Source organism: Dermacentor albipictus, chromosome 1, assembly GCF_038994185.2.
Source record: "Dermacentor albipictus isolate Rhodes 1998 colony chromosome 1, USDA_Dalb.pri_finalv2, whole genome shotgun sequence".
Lineage (NCBI taxonomy): Eukaryota > Metazoa > Arthropoda > Arachnida > Ixodida > Ixodidae > Dermacentor > Dermacentor albipictus.
In genome coordinates, this window is record NC_091821.1 from 345410843 (window position 1) to 345434542 (window position 23700).

Here is a 23700-nt window from a genome sequence, read left to right on the forward strand (position 1 = left end):
TATTTCATGCGTAAAAATAATTTAAGACGTCTCATGCTTCTATCACGATGGTTTTTATTCAGTTCATAGATACAGCTATCATCATCGTCAGAACCGTCACACTCGCAACAGTTCTATCTGCTCTGTGGTCATCGGTTCGGTTAAGTCGACAGGCGGGTTGTTCGTATCGTAGCAGGCGACGAATGTCTGCACTGTTTCCGCAAAAACGTAAATATATGATTGCTGTCGATTAGGAGAAAAGTAATATCTGTTCCAAAATATGGACAGTAGTTCCCAACTAGCCGAGGACGCTACTCGAGGGGAGCAAGAGAAACAGGTTTTCTATTTACTTGACATACTTGCAACGATAAACTTGCTACGTGTTGTATGTTGACTCTCCGGTTCTGCTTTCAGGTGAGAGCCTGGCTTCGCAAAATGCTCAACAAAGACGTCAAATTCAAAATGGACGAAAAAACGTCCATCGCTTTGCGCAAGCTAATGACTCTTCAAGAAGGTGCAGAAGCGGACGCACGTGACCAAATTAAAGTTCTGGAGGAAAGGTCCAAGTTTTTCGTCAAAAAAGGTAGCGCATGACTTTGAATGTTCTACAACTGCCAGCAGTTCTGGACTTTTCTGCGAACGCGTCTGGTCCGACGCCTCACTAACGAACGTCAAACAGTGCCTGCTGAAAGTGAGATCACCTCAGTGATTTATATATATACACACACACACACCTAACACCCCACTTCCTTAGGAGGAGCCAGACACTCCTCCACCAAATATACATATATATCCTGAACGAGACGCCCTACCCCCTTTCTCATTGCTAAATGTCAGATGGGCGGGAAAAGACAAGGAAAAGATTTGGCAGAATCAGTACTTGATATCTGCGTAATGTGAAGTGAAAGGCTAAGTAAAGATTATATGCTGTAGTGTTTATATTTATGATAAGTAACAAAATGTAATGGCATATACCATGTGACATTATAACGTGACAAAGCAATCAGTGGCCATCTGGGTGTACATTGTAAAAAGTATAGTTGGCCTAATTTTGAAAAAAACAAAAAAAAATGAAGTGTTAGCAAAGAAACAGCAACTAAATGATTAGGAAAATATCTGAAGCCCATACAACAGCAATACTGAACGAGAAATGTATCAGTGAGCCATCTGGTTTGCTATCAACAAGGAAATTGCATATTTATCTGCTAACCTAGGACCAGACGCATTTACTGCACACAAGCCATGCACCTACACCATCGGGTACGGATGGTCAACCCCTGCCTCTTTTTTCATGCTTTTGATGACTCACTTTAGCGTATTTAAATGATGGTTTGTCGCTATAATAAATCAGCTGATAGACAGCACAACATGTCATTTTCCATGTGCCTTCAGCAGTGTTCATGCCGATGCTTTCAAATTAACCCCACATAGCCATTTCTATTGCAATCTATATTTGGAGCAGTGGTACATACAGCCGTTTACTCAAACCAAAAGGCTCACTGAAGACAAAGCAGTCCACGATGATGATAATCACACACAGGCACATAAAAGGAAAGACATACAGCTGATGACAATGTACAGATAAGGAAGAAGTTTAGAGTAAACTCTCTCTCTATCTACGTACACATATATATCATCATCAGCCTATTTTTACATCCACTGCAGGACGAAGAAAGCTCCCTGAAATCTCCAATTACCCCTGTCTTGAGGTAGCCAATTTCAACTTGCACCTGCAAATTTCCTAATTGCATCACCCCACCTAGTTTTCTGCCATCCTCAACTGCGCTTCCCATGTCACCCAGTCTGTAAATCTAATGCTCCACCCGTTATCTACCCTATGCATTACATGACCTACCCAGCTCCATTTTTTCTCTTAATGTTAACTAGAATATCGGCTATTCCCATTTGCTCTCTTCCCGGCTGCGGCAGCAGCATTTCGATCGGGGCAAAATGCAAAAACGCCCGTGCACTTAGATTTAGGTGCACATTAAAGAACCCCAGGCAGTCCAAATTTCTGGAGTACCCCACTACAGCATGCCTCATAATCAGAACGTGGGTTTGGCATGTAAAACTTCATAACTTAATTAATTTTTTAAAATAATTTGCTCTCTGATCCACATCATTCTCTTCCTGTCTCTTAATGTGTCGCCTATTACCTTTCGTTCCATCGCTCTTTGCGTGGTCCTTAACGTGTTCTCGAGCTTATTAGCTAAACTCCAAGTTTCTGCCTCATATGTTAGCACCAGTAGAATGAAGTAATTGTACACTTTTCTTTTTAATGATAGCAGTAAGCTGCCAGTCAGGATTTGGTAATGCCTACCATATGCACTTCAACCAATTTTTATTATTCTGTAAATTGCCTTCTCATGATTAGGGTCCCCTGTGATATATATATATATATATATATATATATATATATATATATATATATATATATATATATATATATATATATATATACACACATACATAGAGAGAGAGAGAGAGAGAATCTACATCTCACTACAATTTCGCAGCAACCCCCCCCCCCCCCCCCCCAATACCAGAATCCTGGATAAATGCCTGTGTCACCGAAAGGTGATTGACCGAGAGTACCGTTTGCCAGCTCCAGTGTTCATCGTGCATGTTTGTATACTGCCAATTTTTTAAAACATGTTTCTATTAGCTAGGTGACAGTGAATTAGTGGGCAGCTGTACGAAGTAAGGATAGGAGTTTTATCGGCCATATAAACTTCTAAACATTCGCTTACTAACTAAATTAACAATGATAGAAATTGTAATTGTGACTCAGTGAGGATGTAGAAAGAAACAGACACACAGAGACAGCACTGTCTTTGTGTGTCTGCTTCTTTCTACGTCCTTATTCAGGCGCGCTTACACATTTTATCATGGATTCAAACCATCAACATGTTTTAACAAAATTAACCAGCACGGTGTCGTGTGAGTGCAGGTAAACATGAACAGATCTCGATCGATGACAGTGGAAACTGTCTGTGAAAACGCTGGAGTTGGGAATCGCGGCAGCAGCCGCAAGCCAGTTGACCTCCGTGCATCTGTCGCTTCAATGCTAACGCAACATTGAAAGCATAGTGCATACAAAGCTACCGGCACCATGTGCACTTTGCAAACATTCCAGATCACTTTGAACATGAGGGCGCAGGTAGCGCGTCCATACAGCGGCCGCCAAAGGCGTCTACTACAGCGCCCGCGATTCACGTAGCCCCCTGCCTCACATGCCACAGGAGAGGAGACGCATCTGGGCAGCGTTCCTCGCTTGCACACACAAGATTGAACCGTGTTCCCCAGCTCACCCCCACACGCTTTCACTCATACGGAACCTCACAGCGACAGCAGAAATGCGCACAGTGTCCATATAATTGCTATTGCAATAAAACATCATGAGTTAAGCCGGTGCATTTGCTGCTGCTGAGACACAATGGCTCGAATTCGACGCCTGGTCACAATGGCCACATTTCATTGTGGGCGAATTGCAAAAATGCGCGTTTACCTCCCAAAGCCTTGCGACAGTCCTGCTTTCAAGAGGCTGTAACAGCTGAAGATGCATGCCCCCCATAAGAGCGTTCAATCAGTTTAAACGTTCAAGACACAAGCTACTAATTACATACTAATGCGTTAGATTCGAATCCACACATCGCGAGTAATCGTTTTATAATATAAAATTTAAAAAACAGCGCCGTATCTACAGTCTGGAGTTGTTAGGCAAATTGGTGCAATGAGCAATCTATGTTATGACTGGTGTGTAATCGGTGATGATACACTTTATATATTATGATGAATATTATGAAAAGTGTCATGTACCTGGCGGCCTAAGTTGTTTCATGAAGAGTGGTACATAAGTAGTGACACAAGTTGGCATCAAACAGGTTCATTGTAGAGCTGCACATACCCATTGGACTTCATTGATTATCCGTCCCTGACAGTCTTGAACTGCCCGAGGTGGTGCTTTCAGCCAGTGAGTGTTGCACATGCAGCATCTCGGACAGTCCTGCACAGTCCAGCACGACCAATTGAAGAGGCTCAGTGGCACGTAGCCAATGGCCCAAGTCGGTATGCAAGGGAGACTTAGATCCGGGCAGAGATGAATACCGGAAAGTGTGTGGCATATCCTAACACTGCTAATAGCATTCAAACAAATTCACTGTTCCTATTTCCTGCAACTGTACTTAGACTTAGGTGCATGCTTAAAGAACCCCAGATAATCAAAATTAATCTGAAGTCCTTCACTACAGTGTCTGTGCTAGACAGGATTCCAGGGGAAAAAAAATCATGAATCAGTAAGTCAACAGCCATGATAACCATGTCTTGGTGACAAAATAAGTAAGATTCTGATGCAATCAAGCCAGTCAGTTCCTATTGGTGAGCCAAGAACTTAACGGTTTTTACAGAATAAACTAGTGCTACAGTTGACCCTTACTTTAACAGTCATCAGGACAGGAAATGTACTTGGTTATAAGCACTATTTTGTTAAAAGTGAAGGGGCTTTAAATGACCTAAGTAGGGTGGGACTTGTGTTCCAATAGCGCATAAGCATAACCCATTATATTGGAACAAAGCCACTCAATAGTGGCGACATCACAATGGCGAACATCTTCCAACACACGTGTGCAGCTGTGTTGTATGTTGGTTATCATCATTTGATATGGTTAGTCTCAAAGGTCTGCCACCACGTGGTGGAAGGGCCTTCGCAGCTCTCTTTGCGCCTCCAGGTTCATACTGACATGTGTACTTGTTTATCAGGTGACCGCATAACGAAACACACAAGCTCATAAAGTTTTTTGCATCAAGCAATCTTGTGCAGATTTCCCGTTTCGCATTAACCATTGTCCAGTGCCGCTCCACTTATAATAACAATCTAAAATTGCATGCAATCTGATCAGTATCACAAACTTCGAATAAAGCAACATTTTGAATAACACAAATTTCATTTTAATGAGGGCCTACTACTTTAAGCTAGAGAGAGAAGGCCTTACAATGGATTTAATTTGATTGTGGATTTCCACAAAAGGGCTTTCTGATTTATTATGATGGATGATGTTTACGCTACAGCTGAAAACCTAGAAGCTGGTCTCCGAGCTGGAAACATTGCACCAGATCAATTGCCCGAAGAAGCACGTGGCACCCTTAAAGATCTGGCACATGCAGGAACCCTTCTAGGCTGTCATGATTTGGACTCAGAAAGGTGAGAAATTTACGCTATTGCCTGTTGTAATCAGGCTGCAATGGGTTATCATAGTTAGGGCTTCTTTTTTTTTTTTCAGGTAAATTTTCACTAATGTACATTTGGCCAACTTAGACTGCCAGCCAACAAGGGGCAACACTTTACTGATCCAACTGCATTGCTGTAAAGAAGTTGTAGCCATATAAAGCTTGATCAGAAGAAAAGAAACATGAAAGTAAAGCACACCTAATCAAAAGTTACTATCACAAGTGAACACACAAGCTATTCAACTTTTACATTGGCATTGTCTTATGTAAATGCCAGTCTCTAACTTTCTGTGTCACAGCTTTGGAAAAAAGCTTGAAAAGCTTTGCCAACAACGTAAAAAACTGCAGGACCAGCAATCTGAGCTGCAAGACGATGTTGCAAATATCGAACAGCTCACCCATAGGATGGAGCAACACCTGTAAGTGCTAAAAACTTGCTTTAATTTAGGCAGTGGCTAGAACATCATTTCAATAAAAGTTCCTTCTTGTTGCTCATCCATGCTGCAAGGTTGGATGCGGCCAACAAAGACATGCATACTACAGCAGCAGATGAAGAATGCAAACTTAGAAGGTGGAAAAGACACGAGATGAAATACAGGTCAAAAGTGACCAAGCTGAAGGTAAGACATGCTTTATGTAAGTGAAAATAATCCAGTCCTGATTATGCATAAGCTGCCTTTGCTTGTACAAGTTGCATGCACAGTGTGAAACCTTGCGATTGTACATGCTCAGTGATTTATTCATTGTTGACTCTTTCAGAAACATCCAGTCAGCAGCAAAAAAATGCCAGACCTAGACCACATCATTTCTATCTCCAAGGTACACATTGTCACATCTTTCACTGTCAACTCTGTTGTTGGCTTCTTGGGAGTTGATGTTTTCACTTGACACAAGTACAACTGGCCTAGATTTCCAAAATTCCAAAAGCTCTTTGAAACCTTTTTTGAAATACAAGCCACGCATTGTTTCATCATCATCAACCTGGTTACGCCCACTGCAGGGCAAAGGCCTCTCCCATACTTCTCCAACAACCCCAGTCATGTACTAATTGTGGCCATGCCGCCCCTGCAAACTTCGTAATCTCATCCGCCCACCTAACTTTCTGCCGCCCCCTGCTACACTTCCCTTCCCTTGGAATCCAGTCCGTAACCCTTATTGACCATCGGTTATCTTCCCTCCTCATCACATGTCCTGCCCATGCCCATTTCTTTTTCTTGATTTCAACTAAGATGTCATTAACTCGCATTTGTTCCCTCACCCAACCTGCTCTTTTCTTATCCCTTACCGTTACGCCTATCATTCTTCTTTCCATAGCTCGTTGCATCGTCCTCAATTTGAGTAGAACCCTTTTCATAAGCCTCCAGGTTTCTGCCCCGTAGGTGAGTACTGGTAAGACACAGCTATTACACACTTTTCTCTTGAGGGATAATGGCAACCTGCTGTTCATGATCTGAAAATGCCTGCCAAACGCACCCCAGCCCATTCTTATTCTCCTGATTATTTCCATCTCATGATCCGGATCCGCCGTCACTACCTGCCCTAAGTAGATGTATTCCCTTACCACTTCCAGTGCCTCGCTACCTATTGTAAATTACTGCTCTTTTCCGAGACTGTTAAACATTACTTTAGTTTTCTGCAGATTAATTTTTAGACCCACTCTTCTGCTTTGCCTCTCCAGGTCAGTGAGCATGCATTGCAATTGGTCCCCTGAGTTACTAAGCAAGGCAATATCATCAGCGAATCGCAAGTTACTAAGGTATTCTCCATTAAATTTTATTCCCAATTCTTCCCAATCCAGGTCGCTGAATACCTCCTGTAAACATGCTGTGAATAGCATTGGAGAGATCGTATCTCCCTGCCTGACACCTTTCTTTATTGGGATTTTGTTGCTTTCTTTATGGAGGACTACGGTGGCTGTGGAGCCGCTATAGATATCTTGCAGTACTTTTACATACGGCTCATCTACACCCTGGTTCTGTAATGCCTCCATGACTGCTGAAGTTTCGACAGAATCAAATGCTTTCTCGTAATCAATGAAAGCTATATATAAGGGTTGCTTATATTCCGGACATTTCTCTATCACCTGGTTGATAGTGTGAATATGGTCTGTTGTTGAGTAGCCTTTACGGAATCCTGCCTGGTCCTTTGCTTGACAGAAGTCTAAGGTGTTCCTTATTCTATTTGCGATTACCTTAGTAAATAGTTTGTAGGCAACTGACAGTAAGCTGATCGGTCTATAATTTTTCAAGTCTTTGGCATACCCTTTCTTATGGATAAGGATTATGCTAGCGTTCTTCCAAGATTCCGGTATGCTCGAGGTTATGAGGCATTGCGTATACAGGGTGGCCAGTTTCTCTAGAACAATCTGACCACCATCCTTCAACAAATCTGCTGTTACCTGATCCTCCCCAGCTGCCTTCCCCCTTTACATATCTCCCAAGGCTTTCTTTACTTCTTCCAGCGTTACCTGTGGGATTTCGTATTGCTCTAGACTATTTTCTCTTCCATTATCGTCATGAGTGCCACTGGTACTGTATAAATCTCTACAGAACTCCTCAGCCACTTGAACTATCTCATCCATATTAGTAATGATATTGCCGGCTTTGTCTCTTAACGCATAAATCTGATCCTTGCCAATTCCTAGTTTCTTCTTCACTGTTTTTAGGCTTCCTCCGTTCCTGAGAGCATGTTCAATTCTATCCATATTATACTTCCTTATGTCAGCTGTCTTACGCGTGTTGATTAACTTCGAAAGTTCTGCCAGTTCTATTCTAGCTGTAGGGTTAGAGGCTTTCATACATTGGCGTTTCTTGATCAGATCTTTCGTCTCCTGTGATAGTTTACTGGTATCCTGCCTAACGGAGTTACCGACTTCCACTGCACACTACTTAATGACGCCCACAAGATTGTCGTTCATTGCTTCAACACTAAGGTCCTCTTCCTAAGTTAAAGCCGAATACCTGTTCTATAGCTTGATCTGGAATTCCTCTATTTTCCCTCTTACCGCAAACTCATTGATCGGCTTCTTATGTACCAGTTTCTTCCTCAGGTCTACGCTAATTCGAGTTCTTACCATCCTGTGGTCACTGCAGCGCACCTTACTGAGCACGTCCACATCTTGTATGATGCCAGGGTTAGCGCAGAGTATGAAGTCTATTTCATTCCTAGTCTCGCCGTTCGGGCTCCTCCACGTCCACTTTCGGCTATCCCGCTTGCGGAAGAAGGTATTCATTATCCGCATATTATTCTGTTCCGCAAACTCTACTAATAACTCTCCTCTGCTATTCCTAGTGCCTATGCCATATTTCCCCACTGCCTTGTCTCCAGCCTGCTTCTTGCCTACCTTGGCATTAACGTCGCCCATTAGTATAGTGTATTTTGTTTTCACTCTACTCATCGCCGATTCCACGTCTTCATAGAAGCTTTAGACTTCCTGGTCATCATGACTGGATGTAGGGGCGTAGACATGTACAACCTTCATTTTGTACCTCTTATTAAGTGTCACATTAAGTGCCTCATTAAGTGTCACCTGCCACCCTCTCGTTAATGCTATAGAATTCCTGTATGTTACCAGCTATATTCTTATTAATCAGGAATCCGACTCCTAGTTGTCGTCTCACCGCTAAGCCCCGGTAGCACAGGACGTGCCCGCTTTTTAGCACTATATATGCTTCTTTTGGCCTCCTAACTTCACAGACCCCTATTATATCCCATTTACTGCCCTCTAATTCCTCCAGTAGCACTGCTAGACTCGCCTCACTAGATATCGTTCTAGCGTTAAACGTTGCCAGGTTCGTATTCCAATGGCGGCCTGTCCGGAGCCAGGGATTCTTAGCACCCTCTGCTGCGTCGCAGGTCTTACCACCGCTGTGGTCAGTTGCTTTGCAGCTGCTGGGGACTGAGGGCCGGTGTTTGATTGTTGTGCTCATATAGGAGGTTGTGGCCAAGTACTGCACCAGGGTGGCCAATCCTGCTCTGGTGAGGGAGTGCGTTACCGGTTCTGGTCACCGGGATCATGCCACACTCCAGGCCTGTTTATGCAATTTTATCAGCACGCGGATGTTTTTTATTGCCGGCACCGGGATTCAAACCACGGACCTCTTGCACGCGAGGCGGGTGTTCTTCCTCTACGCTACCGCTGCACCCCACTGTCACGCATTGTGTAAAAGGGGTTTAAAGGCAGATACTAAATCAAGCTGAAGTGGTGGTTAAATGGCCCCTAAGTCTCCGGAAGATTAACTTTAACAAAGGACAGAACTTTTGGTAAACACGAAGGTGACACGAACGTTGGATAGTATTTGCACCAGCACCTTAGAAATGTGGATCCAGCCTCCTTTGTCTTGGTGTTGTTTCTAATTGATGCATGGCAATCAACCACGGACAATTAGAGTTACTGCATATGCTCCGTAAAGCGAGCACCTACTGTACCTATATTAATTATATACTAAGTTAACTATATACAGCAACTCTACTTATAATAACACAGTGCATTTGAATGAGAAAAAATTATTTAAGCTATGATGATTAGATTCCGCTGCGAAAAACCTCACTGGTGCACTTGTTAGCTTGATTTGCAGGAGCGTCAGCCTCGCTATGTGGTCCTCCAAGGTTACTAGGGTGGTAGCACCTGACATAGCATGAACTCCAAGATTGCTGGCTCAGTGCAGCATTCCTGTGCTATACCATGTGGATGACACACTGCCACTTGTTTTCTTGGGTGATTTGCTGTCTTTAACATAGTTTTTAATGCAATAGCGTTAAGGGCCCCATGTTGCAAAAAATTTGATGTCAGCGTAGGATGTCGCTCGGCGAAAAATTATTCCGAACCACAACCATGCAGGCCCTCCGCGTGGCGCGCACGTGTTACTGAACTGAATTCCTCAAATTGAAATACAGCAGAAAAAATCGTAAAGTACAACCTAAACACAACCTACAGACATGATAGCTTGGGAGTTTAATTTGAATATACCAGAAAGCATAATTCTGTTACGCAGAAACTCAAACACAAACCCCTTTTCCGAGCGGCTCAGTTCCCTGGAACAACAGCATCATGCTCAGCTCCACGCATCTGCTACAAAGCTGCGGTTACTGTGAAGCGTGACAAGAAGTCGGGGATCTTTGAAATCTATTGCGTTCCACTCTTAAAGGCAAAGCGTCCTCCAAATTTTGTTTGTGTGTGTACGTACGTGAGCGCGAGAGAGAGAGATTTACCCAGTTAAACCTTGATTTAGCAAACTGGTGGGACCCGATAAGTACTTTGTTGCATTGCAAAACTTGTACTACTATGAATAACATATTAGAAGGGGTAAAAAAGGTGGCACGAGCTATAATTTTTTGCCCGTGTGTACACTTATCGAGAACAGTGGGCATGTTGAGAGTGTCTTGGGTTCCTGCACAGGTACGGCAAACTATTTTAACAGGTCAGTGTGCGTGTCATTTCAACTAAAACCTGGTACGCCCCTATTTCTCCCGACACATCACTAAATAAGGCAAAACGTTGAGTCCTCCATGTTGTTACAAGATTTTCAGCCCATTGGGGGGCCCTGTGAATGCGTCAGACGATTGAAATTTGTTCACTTAATTGGAAATTTCATTAAATTTGGTATCATTAAAGGGACACTAAAGAGAAAATTACTTGTGTTGTAATAGTACCCTAGTACAGTACCAAAGAAGCCACCCTCACCGTGAGAAAAGGCTTGGTAAGCCAGAAATTACGCAACAACAAACAATATATGGTGATGCCGTATTGAAGTTCTCTTGCCAGACGACCGTGACATCACAGATTTCAACTAGTTCTAATAGAGCTTAGTTAATGTATTGATCATAGTCCGCATTGTATTATAGAAGAGCCGAAGGCTGCATTCAGCAAGTTTCAAGAACTTTTACTAAGCCAAAATGGCTAAAAAAAAGCAATAAGATTTGTGACGTCACATTGATGTCACTGGGGTTTCGGTGCAAAATATAAAAATTCAAATTTAGCCTTCATTTTCTGTTCTAATAATCAACTTATTACTGCAAAATTTGACTGAGGTGTGACTGTATTGGTTACACAACAAGCTTTTGAGATAATTTCAGGGCTAGCTAGCCTTAACGTTTCCCTTTTACTTTCCCTGTAAAGCTACATGAGTAATGAACTAAAGTAATCAACTTACCTTACCAGGAGGAAAACCCTGCCGAGGCCCTGTAAAGATAGCAGTAGATGTTTCTATTACATTCTGACGTACTTGTGACCTACATGAAGCTGCTGAATGCAAGCTTTATATTATATAGAGAACAACCTGCATGTATGAGCGTGAAGCCTAGGAAGAGTCAAAAAGGAGACAGCAAATTCCAGCTGCAGTACCATTCAGGTGCCTACTTTTTTGTTGCCTTGAATTCTCACTGCATTACTTTTGAGAACAATTTGCACAAAAAAATTATGCACACACAGGAAGAGCAATGTGTACTAATTCCCCTCAACAGTTGTACAAGGCCAATTAGTCGTAACAGCTATTTTCAAGTATATTTCTCATTGCATTGCATTGCTTTTTCTCTTCAGAAGCTCCACAGACTTGAGCTACGAATGAAGGAAGTTGAAAACGAGCTGCCCACACTTGACCTACCACCGGTTAGTCCAAAGTCTTTCATTACATTATTGTTTCACTGATTTGAGATGTCAATTAATTTGCCTTCACCCAACAATCCATCTGCGCTAGCCTCCTGATTAGCTCATTTGGCAGGGTGACACCCTGGGAAAAAAGGTGCCGCACGGTGCTTGCTCTATGCTAATGTGCAGTCATTTCTTTCTGAAAATTCATTACACTATGACATGCACATTGGAATCAATTCCAAAACCAAAACAGCAATAGGTGGAGTCTAAATCTTCCCTTCCTTTAGTGATAACAAATTGCTGTTTCTCTCCCAAATTGTAAAATACAATCAAGGGTAGATTACACTTGAGTAAATACACAAATTTAAATTACTTTCATTTTCAGTAACTCCTGTGGGCCTTTGTTGCTTTGCATTACCTTTGGATAACACCCGCCATGGTTGCTCAGTGGCTATGGTGGTGGGCTGCTGAGCACAAGGTCGCGGGATCGAATCCCAGCCATGGTGGCCGCATTTCGATGGGGACGAAATGCGAACACACCCGTGTACTTAGATTAGGTGCACGTTAAAGAACCCCAAGTGGGAAGTTTCCGTAGTCCTGCACTACGGCGTGCCACATAATCAGAAAGTGGTTCTGGCACAAAAAAAAAACTTAATTTAATTAATTTTACCTTTGGATAAATGCCACATTTAAGTTTTATAAAATTTGATCTACATTCTTTCTTGTCTCCATGCACAACAATTATACACTGAAAATAATGGGCATTTATTGATGCTAGACATTTGTGTGCTACTGTTAAACTGTATTGCATAGGGAGTAGCATTCTGTAAACATTAGGTCAGAGGCAGGAGCGAAAAGTTAAAATGTTGGCACCTGAAGCTCAATGGTGAGGGCACAACAACAGACCAAAACGCTTTAAAATGGTATGTTAAATTAGCCAGTTTAATGTCATTTCCTTTTCGTTTATTCTTCCATGTATTCATGCAAACCATAGTTTGACTTGCTGCTTCTGCTCTAGGAAGTAGGAAGCTAGGCCACAGCAGATCTACAATATGTATCATGCATTCTTCACAGATCAGGATGAAAGACTGCTTCGCAGTTTTCAATTATTTGTTTGAGCTGTGTTATTGTCCCAAAGCTAAACCGAAACTGACCACTTAAATAGAATTGGTCCAAAGTCTGTAGCCTCCGTACAACGAGGGGGCTTGAAATTTTTTACAGCTTTTTCACCCTAATCTTGACTTTCTGTTATTGTTGTTGCAGCTGCATAGCCAGGGTATTAGCAGAGATTTGCATAAATCAAACTAACCTACAGCTGCAAAACATAGACATGAATTGTGGGATGGCTTTGTTTTTGTATGCCCATAAAGCCATTGGCTTTGAAAGAAAGAAGTGGCAGTCATCTTGCTGAACTTACCTTTAGTTTTACTTTGTGCAGGATGAGGACGCGATCAAGATCGCACTTGATTCTGTGACTGACCGTTGTGAAGAGTTGGACAAGGCCTTCCTAAAGAAGTTGGAACAAAAGCGAGGTGTAAGTAAAAAAAAAAAAAACAGGTGGTTGCCTCATGTTATTTCATCTTGTGTCGCTGGCTGGGAAAGACCAACATTTTTGTCACATGACCTAAGCGCATTGATAGAACTGTTTGGTCCATGATAATACTGTCCATGACAGAGCTGACCGTGCCAACCTTTTTTGTTTGTAGGAATTGTTTCTTGTTGTCTGGTTCCTGTTCTTACAAACCAATGGTAACATGAAATTACCCAGGAATAAAGGCCAAGAAGTTTACTACTGTTGTGTACTCTGGTTATATATCACATATGCTTAAGACTGCAGGGTATATACTAAGAGCTTGTGAAATTGGCCTTTATAATGTAAATTGTCAGCATTGTTGTAAGTGTAATAAACTGTAAAAGCTCTGGTAACATCTACTCTTCCCTCTCTGCCCTCTCTTTTCTTTCTTTTTTTTAGAACAATAGTTTGCAATGCTACAATGATATTTATTTATAAAACTGATAAAATGTGGAGGCACTTTGTTGTGAACAATGATGAGACTGGAAATAAGTGCTTACATGTAAAGCATGGAAACGAAAAATGGTTTGACACTTGCATAGAGCCATCATAGTAAAACTATGCTCACAAAGAGCAGTGCCGCTGCATAGCCATAATGCCGTAACAGTAAATCTGTGAAATGCTAAATACACAACACATGGGATGAGGAGTGACAATGCAGTGGCGTTTTTAGGGGCTAGGTCACTCATCTGTGGCTGAGGCAAGAGCATTTCAGAAAAATGTCCTTGGATGATGAGCATTGAAGGACGAGCGTGCCGCTCTACTTTTCCGAGTTTGGCAGCTACAGAGCTGTGCTGCTAACTCCTGGCAGAGTAACAACCCTTTTCACGGAGTTTGCAGAACAGGTAGTGAAGCAAAAGTGCCTTCGTGTATGGCTTGAAGCCCTTGCAGTCATTTCTGCAGGTCTGGAAACTTGAGGGACTGCTTTGAAACCTAGTCATAATACTAACAAGCCATTCGCTAAGAGATTATATTTTAGTGTACACTGCTTATCTGTTGTCTAGTCGACAATTGTATACATTTATTGTCCAGATATGTGCCAATAAAACCGAAGAAAGCTAGAAGTTGATAACAGTGACAGTTGTCACAATATCAAAAGTAAAAAAAAAAAATCTGCCTTTATATTTTGCTAAATTGGTTATAAATAACCATTATGTAGCACTGAATCAATTTCTGCAAACTGCACCTATACAGGCAATGCATGCATCTGGTGATTACCGTCTGTGATGCAAGTCTTAGGGCACTGCGGGTGCTGCCTAATCTCTGAGGCTGTGCTTCAATTTCGGCAAGTGGTAATGGTGGCTTTTTTCTTTCCTTCGGTTTCACCATCAAGAACAGTTATTTTTACTGGCTTTTTGTGACACTTGCGTTCATATTTCTGTAAAATTTTGCACAGAGGCTCATCTACATTTACACTATGTTAAACTAGGCTTTTGGTGCAGTCCAAATTTTATTGCAGTTGGATTTTAAACGTCACCGTTTTTAGATTTTAGTCATGGGCGGATGCGATTCTTTCTCATGCACTTGACGTTTGGTGCATCAATATTTTGGCAAAACACATCAAGTTGGTACATATGCATGGCAAATAGTATGTAAAGTATATTTGATTTAGCAGAGATATGAGCCTCTAGAGATGCATACTACAACCAAGGTGTGAAGCAAACATATTGAAAAATAAAACGCACCTTTCCACATAATTTTCCACACCCAAAGTGCAATAACGCCAATAGCTTTGGAAAGTAGGCAATGCATATAGTATTGTTATTGTGACAACAGTACTGCCTGAGACCATGAGTGCATACAGAGTGGTGTGCAAACATGTTAGCTCATTAAATGGGGCAGGCCTGTTTAATTGGCTCGACTGTTACAGCAGAATACACAGTGGTTTACAAGCAGAACATCGCTCACCAAGTTGTTGCAAAAAAAAAAGATGATTTCCCAAGAAAACAAAGATATGATACATAAGTATCAGTAAGATTTTACTGTACAAACAGGATTTGAGTTTGCAGTGTTTTGTAATTTCTGAGACTTTATAGTGCGTCCACCCCTGTTGTGTTATGTAAATAATTCATTAATCACTTCTTCTATAATTTGTGCAGCTCGTGGTAATGTCTTACATGATCATTAGCTAGACAAAGTGATGGATTCACTGATTGTGCTCCTTCATGCACCTGTAGATGTCAAACTGGTAGCCGCCAACACCTTCAAAGCTCATCTTCAGGGGACACATCAGTATATATGACTGCTCCACCTTCACATAGAGGAATGAAAAGTTTGAGAACATGGGAGCCTTGCCAAGAGAACAGCACGAAATGTTTTGTAGAACAAACGGACAAAAAAATAAAAGCTGTTTAATTAAGAAAAAACTTAAATTATGGCGTTTTACGTGCCAAAATCACGATCTGATTATGAGGCACGCCGTAGTGAAGGGGGACTCCGGAAATTTGAACCACCTAGGGTTCTTTAACGTGCACCTGAATCTAAGTATTCAGGTGTTTTTGCATTGTGCCCCCGTCAAAATGCGGCCGCCGAGGCCGGCATTCGATACCACAGCCTCATGCTTAACAGCCCAACACCATATTCACTAAGCAACCACGGTGGGTAAAAGCTGCTTAGAGGGCCCCTCACCATGTCTGGCCATTTTGAGCTGACAAGTGCAGAGCATACAATGTGCGATAACTATTGTGTCTGCAAAGTATTACATCACTACGCGCTGCAGAAAGATCTGAAACTTCAAACCGAACGCTGTTTGCCATTCTCTTTGCTGCCGCCGCGCTCCAAGCCATGGGGTGACATACACGTGCTAGTGTGTCTACGTACACATGTTTGTGCTGTGACATCGCTTGTGGTGACACATAACTTTGAGAATTATTCAAGGCAATATGTTATTTGTGTAATATGTTGCTTGAATAGACGAATTAAAGTTTAGAAAAATAATGAAATACACAAACCGAATGTCGGCGTGTATTTGTTTTACTTTGCATCGCAGCAAGAGATGTACTTCCATTTCGTTTGCTTGTTCCCACATCATGCAGTCGCGCGTGCAGACACCAAAACTGTCATTTTCCACCGTGCTCCAGCACGTGATCATGCTGTGATCCGCTTGTGTCAGCCTCAGTATTCGTGTAGCTCTGACTTATACCGCTAGTCAGGTGTCCTCATGCACAGCATGCAAAATTGTGTGCTGTGCAAAACGAGACAATCACAACAGCTCTTGCACGACGGCGTCAGTGGAAGTGCGCCACACCACAATAAAGTGAGGAGAAAAAAAATGAAGGCAGGGCCCAGGACGTATGCGTCACGTGATCCTCGAGCTCCGGTATGGGAGAATGCAAGAAAGGAATTTCGCTTGCGGAGCCTAGACGGGGCAAGTGGAGAGAGCGTCTATGTTTGCAGTCAAGCTCGCATCCTGAAATCATGGGTTCGTGGCACTGAAATATTTCCATCGGCTATTAATAGGCTGATTTGAGACATTTTTGCTGCAGAATGCTCCCTAGAGGACACGTAACAACTGCCAGCGTATAACCGAAGTTTGCTGTGTGGCCTGGTGAGGGACCCTATAAGTAATGAATACACCACGGTTTCTTAAGCAACATCATGGTGATCTTTCAAAAGCTGCTTAAGTATTGAAATATTACCATGATGTTGCTTCCTAAGAAACCATGGTGTAGTAGTTCTTTTAATGAACGAAAGCGCGCACGCACGCGCGCGCACACACACACACACACACACACACACACAAGAAGGCTGATACTTTGATAACAAGGTTTAAAGATAATGACAGACATTAAATGTCTCTTTAGCTTGTTTTCTTTTATGTTTGGAGCAACGGAAGTGGCTTTCTAACTACTATTAAGCACTCATAGGATTTCCCAAGCAATGGCAAACCTTTTAACAATTTTCTTTTTCTGCACCAAATGTGTGTGAAAATAATCGCAAATCTAGTGCTGGTTGCATTGTGATGTTCAAGTTCCTTGCTGAGCCATTGTGACAGTCAATATTCCCATGTGTAACGTGAGCATATTTTGTGTGTATGTGCATACTTGTTTTTTTTCATCTTGCTAATACTTTAAGACCAAAAGTAGTTCCATTTTCTTTTTATTACAAAACTCTAAAAAAAATGTAGAGAATATTTTAAATGTTTGTGTGCAAGATCTTAACCATTTTTGCATGGGTGGAGCTTGACAGTATTGTGTGAGAAAATGAAAGCTGCAAGAAAACCAGAAAGTACCATTGCCAAGCTGAGCTTGTCCATGGCCACAGAGTGGGTTAAATAAACAAACAAAAAGCTTTCACAGGGATGTGGCTGTAATTCTATTTGCAGAATTTGTGTTTTGCAATTTTCCAGCGACTGTTTAATTTCAGCAAGCCTAAAGTTAAAAAAAGATGTTACCTAAAGCAGAGCTCTGTGCTAAGTTCAGTGTGATATGAAGAAGTCACTCATTATTGAGTCCTTCCTTGCCATTTTTCCACTGCAGAAACAGTCAGAAGAAAAGACAACAGCGTCATCAACAAACTAGTTCAAGAATCTGTCTTCTACAAGACCACAACTGGAGCTTGTCTGCTGCTCAGTACACCAGATTCAAGAAAACCACCTGTTACGTGCAGCTAGTACCAGCACTTGAAAACCTGCAGTTTGCTCTGCTGTCAACAATTCCTATATTTGCTCAAATTGTTCTTTTACTTAATTGCACCTCAAGAGTGCTTGTAACGTGTCGTGCATCAAATAAACTATTAAAGAATCTTTCTGCATAGTAAACATGTCAGTTCCTCTTTGTAGATTTGTATGTATCAAGCATGCATGTGAAGCATATGTGTACATATATGTGTACAGGCACAGTAGAACCTTGTTGATACAATCCCATTTTACATACCTGGTCTGGTCTCTAACATTCGCGATCAAAAACACAAAGTGACCAAACAGTTACGCGTCTTTTTTACCAGTTAAAGAGACGGTGAAATGATTTTGACAATATTGTAAAAGCATACGAAGTTGTTAGGGTATGTCCTTCTGATCATTAAGTGACACGTTTAAGCGGTCTGCATAAAGCATGTAATTTATTATTAAGTTTTAAATATGTGCATCACTACCGATCGCAGCAGAACTGCTCCCCTGAGTTTTCAGCCCCCCGATACCATCTCCGTAGCGGGCATGCATGACTCAAGTCAGATGAGCTTTGCAATTGGCTGCTCACGTTGCGTCACTAATTTTTGTTACCCTTGTGGTTAACAAATGTTGTTTGTTGTAGTTTGAGTGTTTGTAAACTTGCTTTTACAAATTAAAAAGTCACAGAAAGAGAATACATGTCAATTTATCACTACACTTAAACACTTCCGGCACACAGCAATTGTCTGCTGCTTGTGTTACAACTTGCTCCGTGTTTACGCGAGCTGTGTGGCCAATGTGTCTCAACGTTTCTTTTTGCAAGGACTATGAATCGCCCCTGTGTTGTCGGCTGCAAATCTAGTGATTGGGAACATTTCAAGCTGCAACATAATGTCCCTCTGCAAGGCAAGATCTGCATCAGGCTGTTGGTACCCACTCGGCACCAGGATCTGCGCATTGATGGCTGTCGCTTCATGCTGGAGGATTACTACCACAATTGAGTTTTAGTGTGTCCGGTGTCCCGGTAAATGCAGGCAGACTGGGGATTTTGCCAGATAGGCAGAGGCGCAAACGTGAACAGCCTGCAGAATGCAGCCACCTGATGTCGCAGAGCTCAACCAGACAAACATTGAGCTAATGTAACAATGGTAATGTTACATTAACAAGTAATGTAGCTAATGGTCAAGCTTGGTTACAGTAATGTTAGCTCCATGTTTGGCTGCTTAAGGTCTGTGCCACCAGGTGGCTACATCATGCAGGCAGTTCACACTTGCGCTAAAGCCCCTTCACCACAGTGGTTGTAGTATGGAGGGGCTTTAGTTTATGCCTCTGCCCATGCGTCAAAACGACCGGCTCTCCTGCGTTCAGTGGAATACTGGACACGTTCAGCGCTGTGACGGAATGCTGCTTGGATACCTCTTTCTGGAGATCAGCAGCCCAGGCAGCTAGCAGACAGGTTGGAGCAGGGTAAAGAGGCTTCATGCGCTGGCTCCAAGACAATAAAACTAGATGGTACAATGCATTATGACGCAGAGCCATTTAAGGCAGAGTTTAGGCCTGATCACTTGGCAAACGAGTATTCGTGGCATTGTGCCGCTGATCCTGAAGCCGGATTTGTTCCAACACTGGGAAGCCTTGTGCATACATAATTTAGGTGCACGAAAATTTTTTTCATTACAGCGTTGGTGTAGGCCTATCAGCCTCTGGAAGTGCCTACTGCTGATATTGGCTTCTCTCCTGCTATAAAAAGAAAATTAGGTAGGGCTGTATTTGTAAATGGTGCTTCAACAATACTGAAAAAAGCCATTCTTAATGCGAGCCAGAAAAGATGCAAGCTCTAGTAACTCTAGCAAAAGCCCAGTGAAAACACTTCGTCTGTAGGGTGTCCAAGTCTCGTCCCAATGTCCACGCACGGTTTTAGAGACACATAGGACATCCACTAGTCATCCAGTTTTCAATATTCTACCACAGATGTCCCAAGGATATCGTATGTGGAGCTTCTTGGGATATCCTACCACGGATATCCCAAGGTTATCCCACATGGTCCTTTTTTGGCATGCACATGAATATGTGTCCTCCAAGAGGCTTTGCCGTTGCGTTTCCTCGTAACAGAATTAGTAAGTTCTCTCGCATCTTCCAATTACAATCCGAACCTATCGTGTCTGCAGCTCGTGTGTACATAGTAAATGACATTTCTGATGAAGTTTACTTGGGAAGCTTCAATTAGTTGAGTTAGCCACTTGCACTGGGCAGAAGGCCTAGAAGAATAAAGAGTATGCTGCACTACCGCACACGTGCATGTGCGCACGCAATGTATCTGTTCTTGATGCGTAGGCACTCTGCCCATTGCATCTGTCACACAGTGTGTGCTGTGAAATTAATGACATTATGGCAAACACTAAAAGACCCTGGCATATGTCTGTCAAATGTATGTGGCATGTCCTCATGTATGTGGCATGTCCTCATGTGGCATGTCCTCATGTCCTCATGATGGCCCTCTTGGACATGGAAGGAATGTCCGCAGGACAGGGAAAATGCGGCCAAACTGTCATTTGAGGGACGTCCACAGACAGTATTCAACACATCCCTGGGATATTCATTTCCTGGCAGTGGATGCATATAGGATATCCATTGGGCATTATTGTTGTCACTGGGAGGGTGGCGACACTACATTATAGTTTTCCCACACCAGCTTGCCATGATGCAATAGATTTTACAGCGAAGATGTTAGCCTGTGGTTGGTCGGGATTTATTGTTTTCGCCTGGGTGGTGCTCATACAAAAGCAAGCGGCAGCTGGAAGGCTTTGTGCTTAAGTTTCTACATAACAGAATTATTTTTTCTCATATATTCGAATTACAATCCAATGCTGTCATTTCTGTAGGTTGTAAGTCGTACTGTACAAATTTTATGACACATATTACTTTGAAAAATTCAATTAGTTCAATAACATGCTTGTGCTAAGCGGAGGGCTACAATCAGGATGTATGCTGTGCTAACGGTATCACAACCTAGCAGCCGCAGCCACTCAGACAGATCTCAAAGGGCTTTGTCTTTCACTTTCAGTGTAACCGATTTATGTTTTTTCGTATGTTTGAATAGGAAATGTTTGAAGGACAATCTGAAGCTATCATTTCCGCAACTCTTACAGTGCCCCTTCCTGCATTTCGTGTGGTCCTTTGGCATAGTCAAGTGAAGAAGCACAGCGAAGGATGAAAGAGCAAACGAAAGATGGCGATAGCGAAGAGTGCGTGAGGAGGAGGTTATGGCGAAAGTATGAAAAGAAAAGCCTAGTGCCGCGCAATACGAGCTCTGCATCGATGACCGCTACGAGATGGCACCAGAGCAGCGCACCGTTGTCTGTTCATCGATAGCATGCGGCGAGCGCGTCCACCAGTACCATATACGGAAAGAAAGCGCTGCATGAGCGAAGGTACCTATGTCTGCGGCTGCTGTGAATCACATCCATGCGCTGCCTCTCGCAATCTCCCAATTAGTGAGGCAGTCACGCCACATTTCGCTTCGTTAGCAGTGTGCTACATGAGACAGATTGTCCGCACCAGCCAATATATCGTGAAATTAGTGCACATGTAGAGCTGCGCTCAAACTTCGCTTTAGGGAGTATCGTAATCGTCAGTGAATCTTTCTTCTGATGCAATTTACTTTTAGGCATTTAGTTCAATAATGCACTTGTGCTAGGCAGAGGGCTTAAAATGATGATGCACATGGCACTACCGTACATGTGTGTGTGTGCGTGATGTATATATGTCGCTTGTGGTGGTGGTTCTTATGCAACATATCATCTATCATCAGTTGGGGTGGTGGTACTTGTCTAATGTCAGCAACAGCTTCGCTGTACGTCCACTTTCACAGGGTGGAATGGAGGCGGAACTTTTTTGTCTGATTAATTTTTATCATTAAGCATAGAGCGTTGTGTTTACTTAAAGGAGCCAAAGACTGACCTTGGAAAGTTCTGAGAACTTGTACATGCTGCACATTTCAAGCTGTCAAACTGCAAGGAAGTACATTTTGTAGTCCGTGACATCACACTGGCAAGCTGGCACTGTGATTTCGGCAGTAAATTCATAATATGGAAGTTTAGCCTCAATCTTCACTGCTAGTATAAATTAAACCTCTTCCCACGAAATTCACGAATATAGGGTTTTAAAGATATGCTATATCCGTCCATACTCTTTTGTCTCCAGTGTTCCTGCAACTGTTTGGTTACGGTATGACTACCGTCATACATGGCACGGGGATCTAGCTTCTTATTTATTCTACTAGCTGTTGCACAACTCACCAAAGATTACGATACTGGCGCGGACAATATGTCTTGTGCGGCACGTTGCAAATGGAGCCAAGTGTGGCGCCACTGCCTCGCTACCAGGGAGACCGCGAGAGCTATAGGGCAGCGCGTGTGCGCGATTCACAGCAGCCGCCGCAGACAGACCTTCGCTCATGCAGCGCTTTGTCTCCGTATATGCTATCGGTGGCGTGATCGGTGAGCAGGCGACGTGCGCTACTCTGGCGCCATATCGTAGCCACCGTAGCCGCAGAACCCGTCATGCACGGCTCAAAGCTTTTCTTGTCACGGTTTCGCCATAACCTCCTCCTCCTCGTGGTTCCCCTAGCTGCACCCTCCTCTTCCGCTTTACACCTCGCGCTCCCTTCGCTATCGCCGTCTTCCATCGCCCGCTGCGCTCCCGCGTTCGCTCGGTTCAACGCTCGCTGTAAGAACGGGTGCTTAAGAGCTACGCTCTAACAAAACTTTTCTTTCCTATGTTTTCTGAAGTGTCTAGAGTGTACCACCTACGGCTGCCCGTCTTATTTATTTCTTTACGCAGCCCCGACATCACGGTTTCAGTTAACGTCAGGCGACCTATATACAAACTGATTATAGGTTTTACAGAATCTTGCAGGAAAGATCACTTGTGGCAGATAGCATAATTCCATTCCTTAAGTTGGATTATCCAAAGAGGTGGACATATCACTTGCACGAGAAATCAATACATATAATGAACGGAGTGACGGGCGTTCACTAATGAACTTCTCAATGAATTACTTTATATGGAACATATTGCAGTTTACGAATCGCAGCCGGTTAAAAAAAATGCATGCACTGTTCCACTTCTTTACCAAAACGCTCTGTTATGCATTGAAGCACAAAATTAAGTAACTGGAACACCCATATGTATTTCGTCGCACACTTTGGCACTAAATATATCGAAATTGGTGCCATCCTGAAAATTCATTCTAAGTGGATGCGCTTCGCAAACTCACCACGATACAATTCGTAAATCGGTATATGTGCCGTGAGGTAATTTCCGTTAATCAGTTAAATATGTGTTTCGTTTTCTTGTGCAAGTATGTAAGCCTCTGAGTATTCCAGCTAAAGGAATGGAATTATGCCATTTGCCGCAGGCCATATTGTCACGTAGTAATGACGGTGAAGAAGGCAGCAAACTAGCGCGTTTTATTGGGCGAACTTGTGCCCTCAAAAACGGGCTACACTCAAAAGAACAACGATAGCGGCGAACACACTCGGCGATCGTCGAAAATCTGATCAGCGGGTCAAGCGCGTCGGCTTTTATACAGCAGTCGTCGAACGTTCCAGACTAATCGCTGGGACCCGCGTGTGTTCCACAAAGTTCTACACCATTCGCGTCACGCAATGAAATCAGATAACACAAGGTTTTGCGACAACAGACAGTAGATAGAAGCATCGATAA

At 42.8% G+C, this 23700-nt stretch overlaps 1 protein-coding gene across 1 annotated transcript; it reads left to right on the forward strand.

Annotated features, from left to right (window-relative positions):
* The first annotated feature begins 90 nt into the window (after nt 1-90).
* LOC135914873 (ELKS/Rab6-interacting/CAST family member 1-like) lies at nt 91-18115 on the forward strand. The gene is made up of 9 exons (XM_065447828.2): nt 91-316; nt 394-562; nt 5047-5179; nt 5505-5624; nt 5714-5825; nt 5965-6024; nt 11744-11812; nt 13233-13328; nt 17846-18115. The coding sequence occupies exons 1-9, from the start codon at nt 260-262 to the stop codon at nt 17885-17887; spliced, it is 858 nt and encodes a 285-aa protein (XP_065303900.1). The 5' UTR covers nt 91-259; the 3' UTR covers nt 17888-18115.
* The last annotated feature ends 5585 nt before the right edge of the window (nt 18116-23700 follow it).

Bases quoted from the DNA above. Each gene is read 5' to 3' on its own strand.
- LOC135914873 (XM_065447828.2), top strand. From the start codon at position 260: ATGGACAGTAGTTCCCAACTAGCCGAGGACGCTACTCGAGGGGAGCAA. The intron at 5,826-5,964 runs GTAAGACATGCT...TGACTCTTTCAG, and splicing joins CAAAAGTGACCAAGCTGAAG to AAACATCCAGTCAGCAGCAA. The intron at 11,813-13,232 runs GTTAGTCCAAAG...TACTTTGTGCAG, and splicing joins CCACACTTGACCTACCACCG to GATGAGGACGCGATCAAGAT.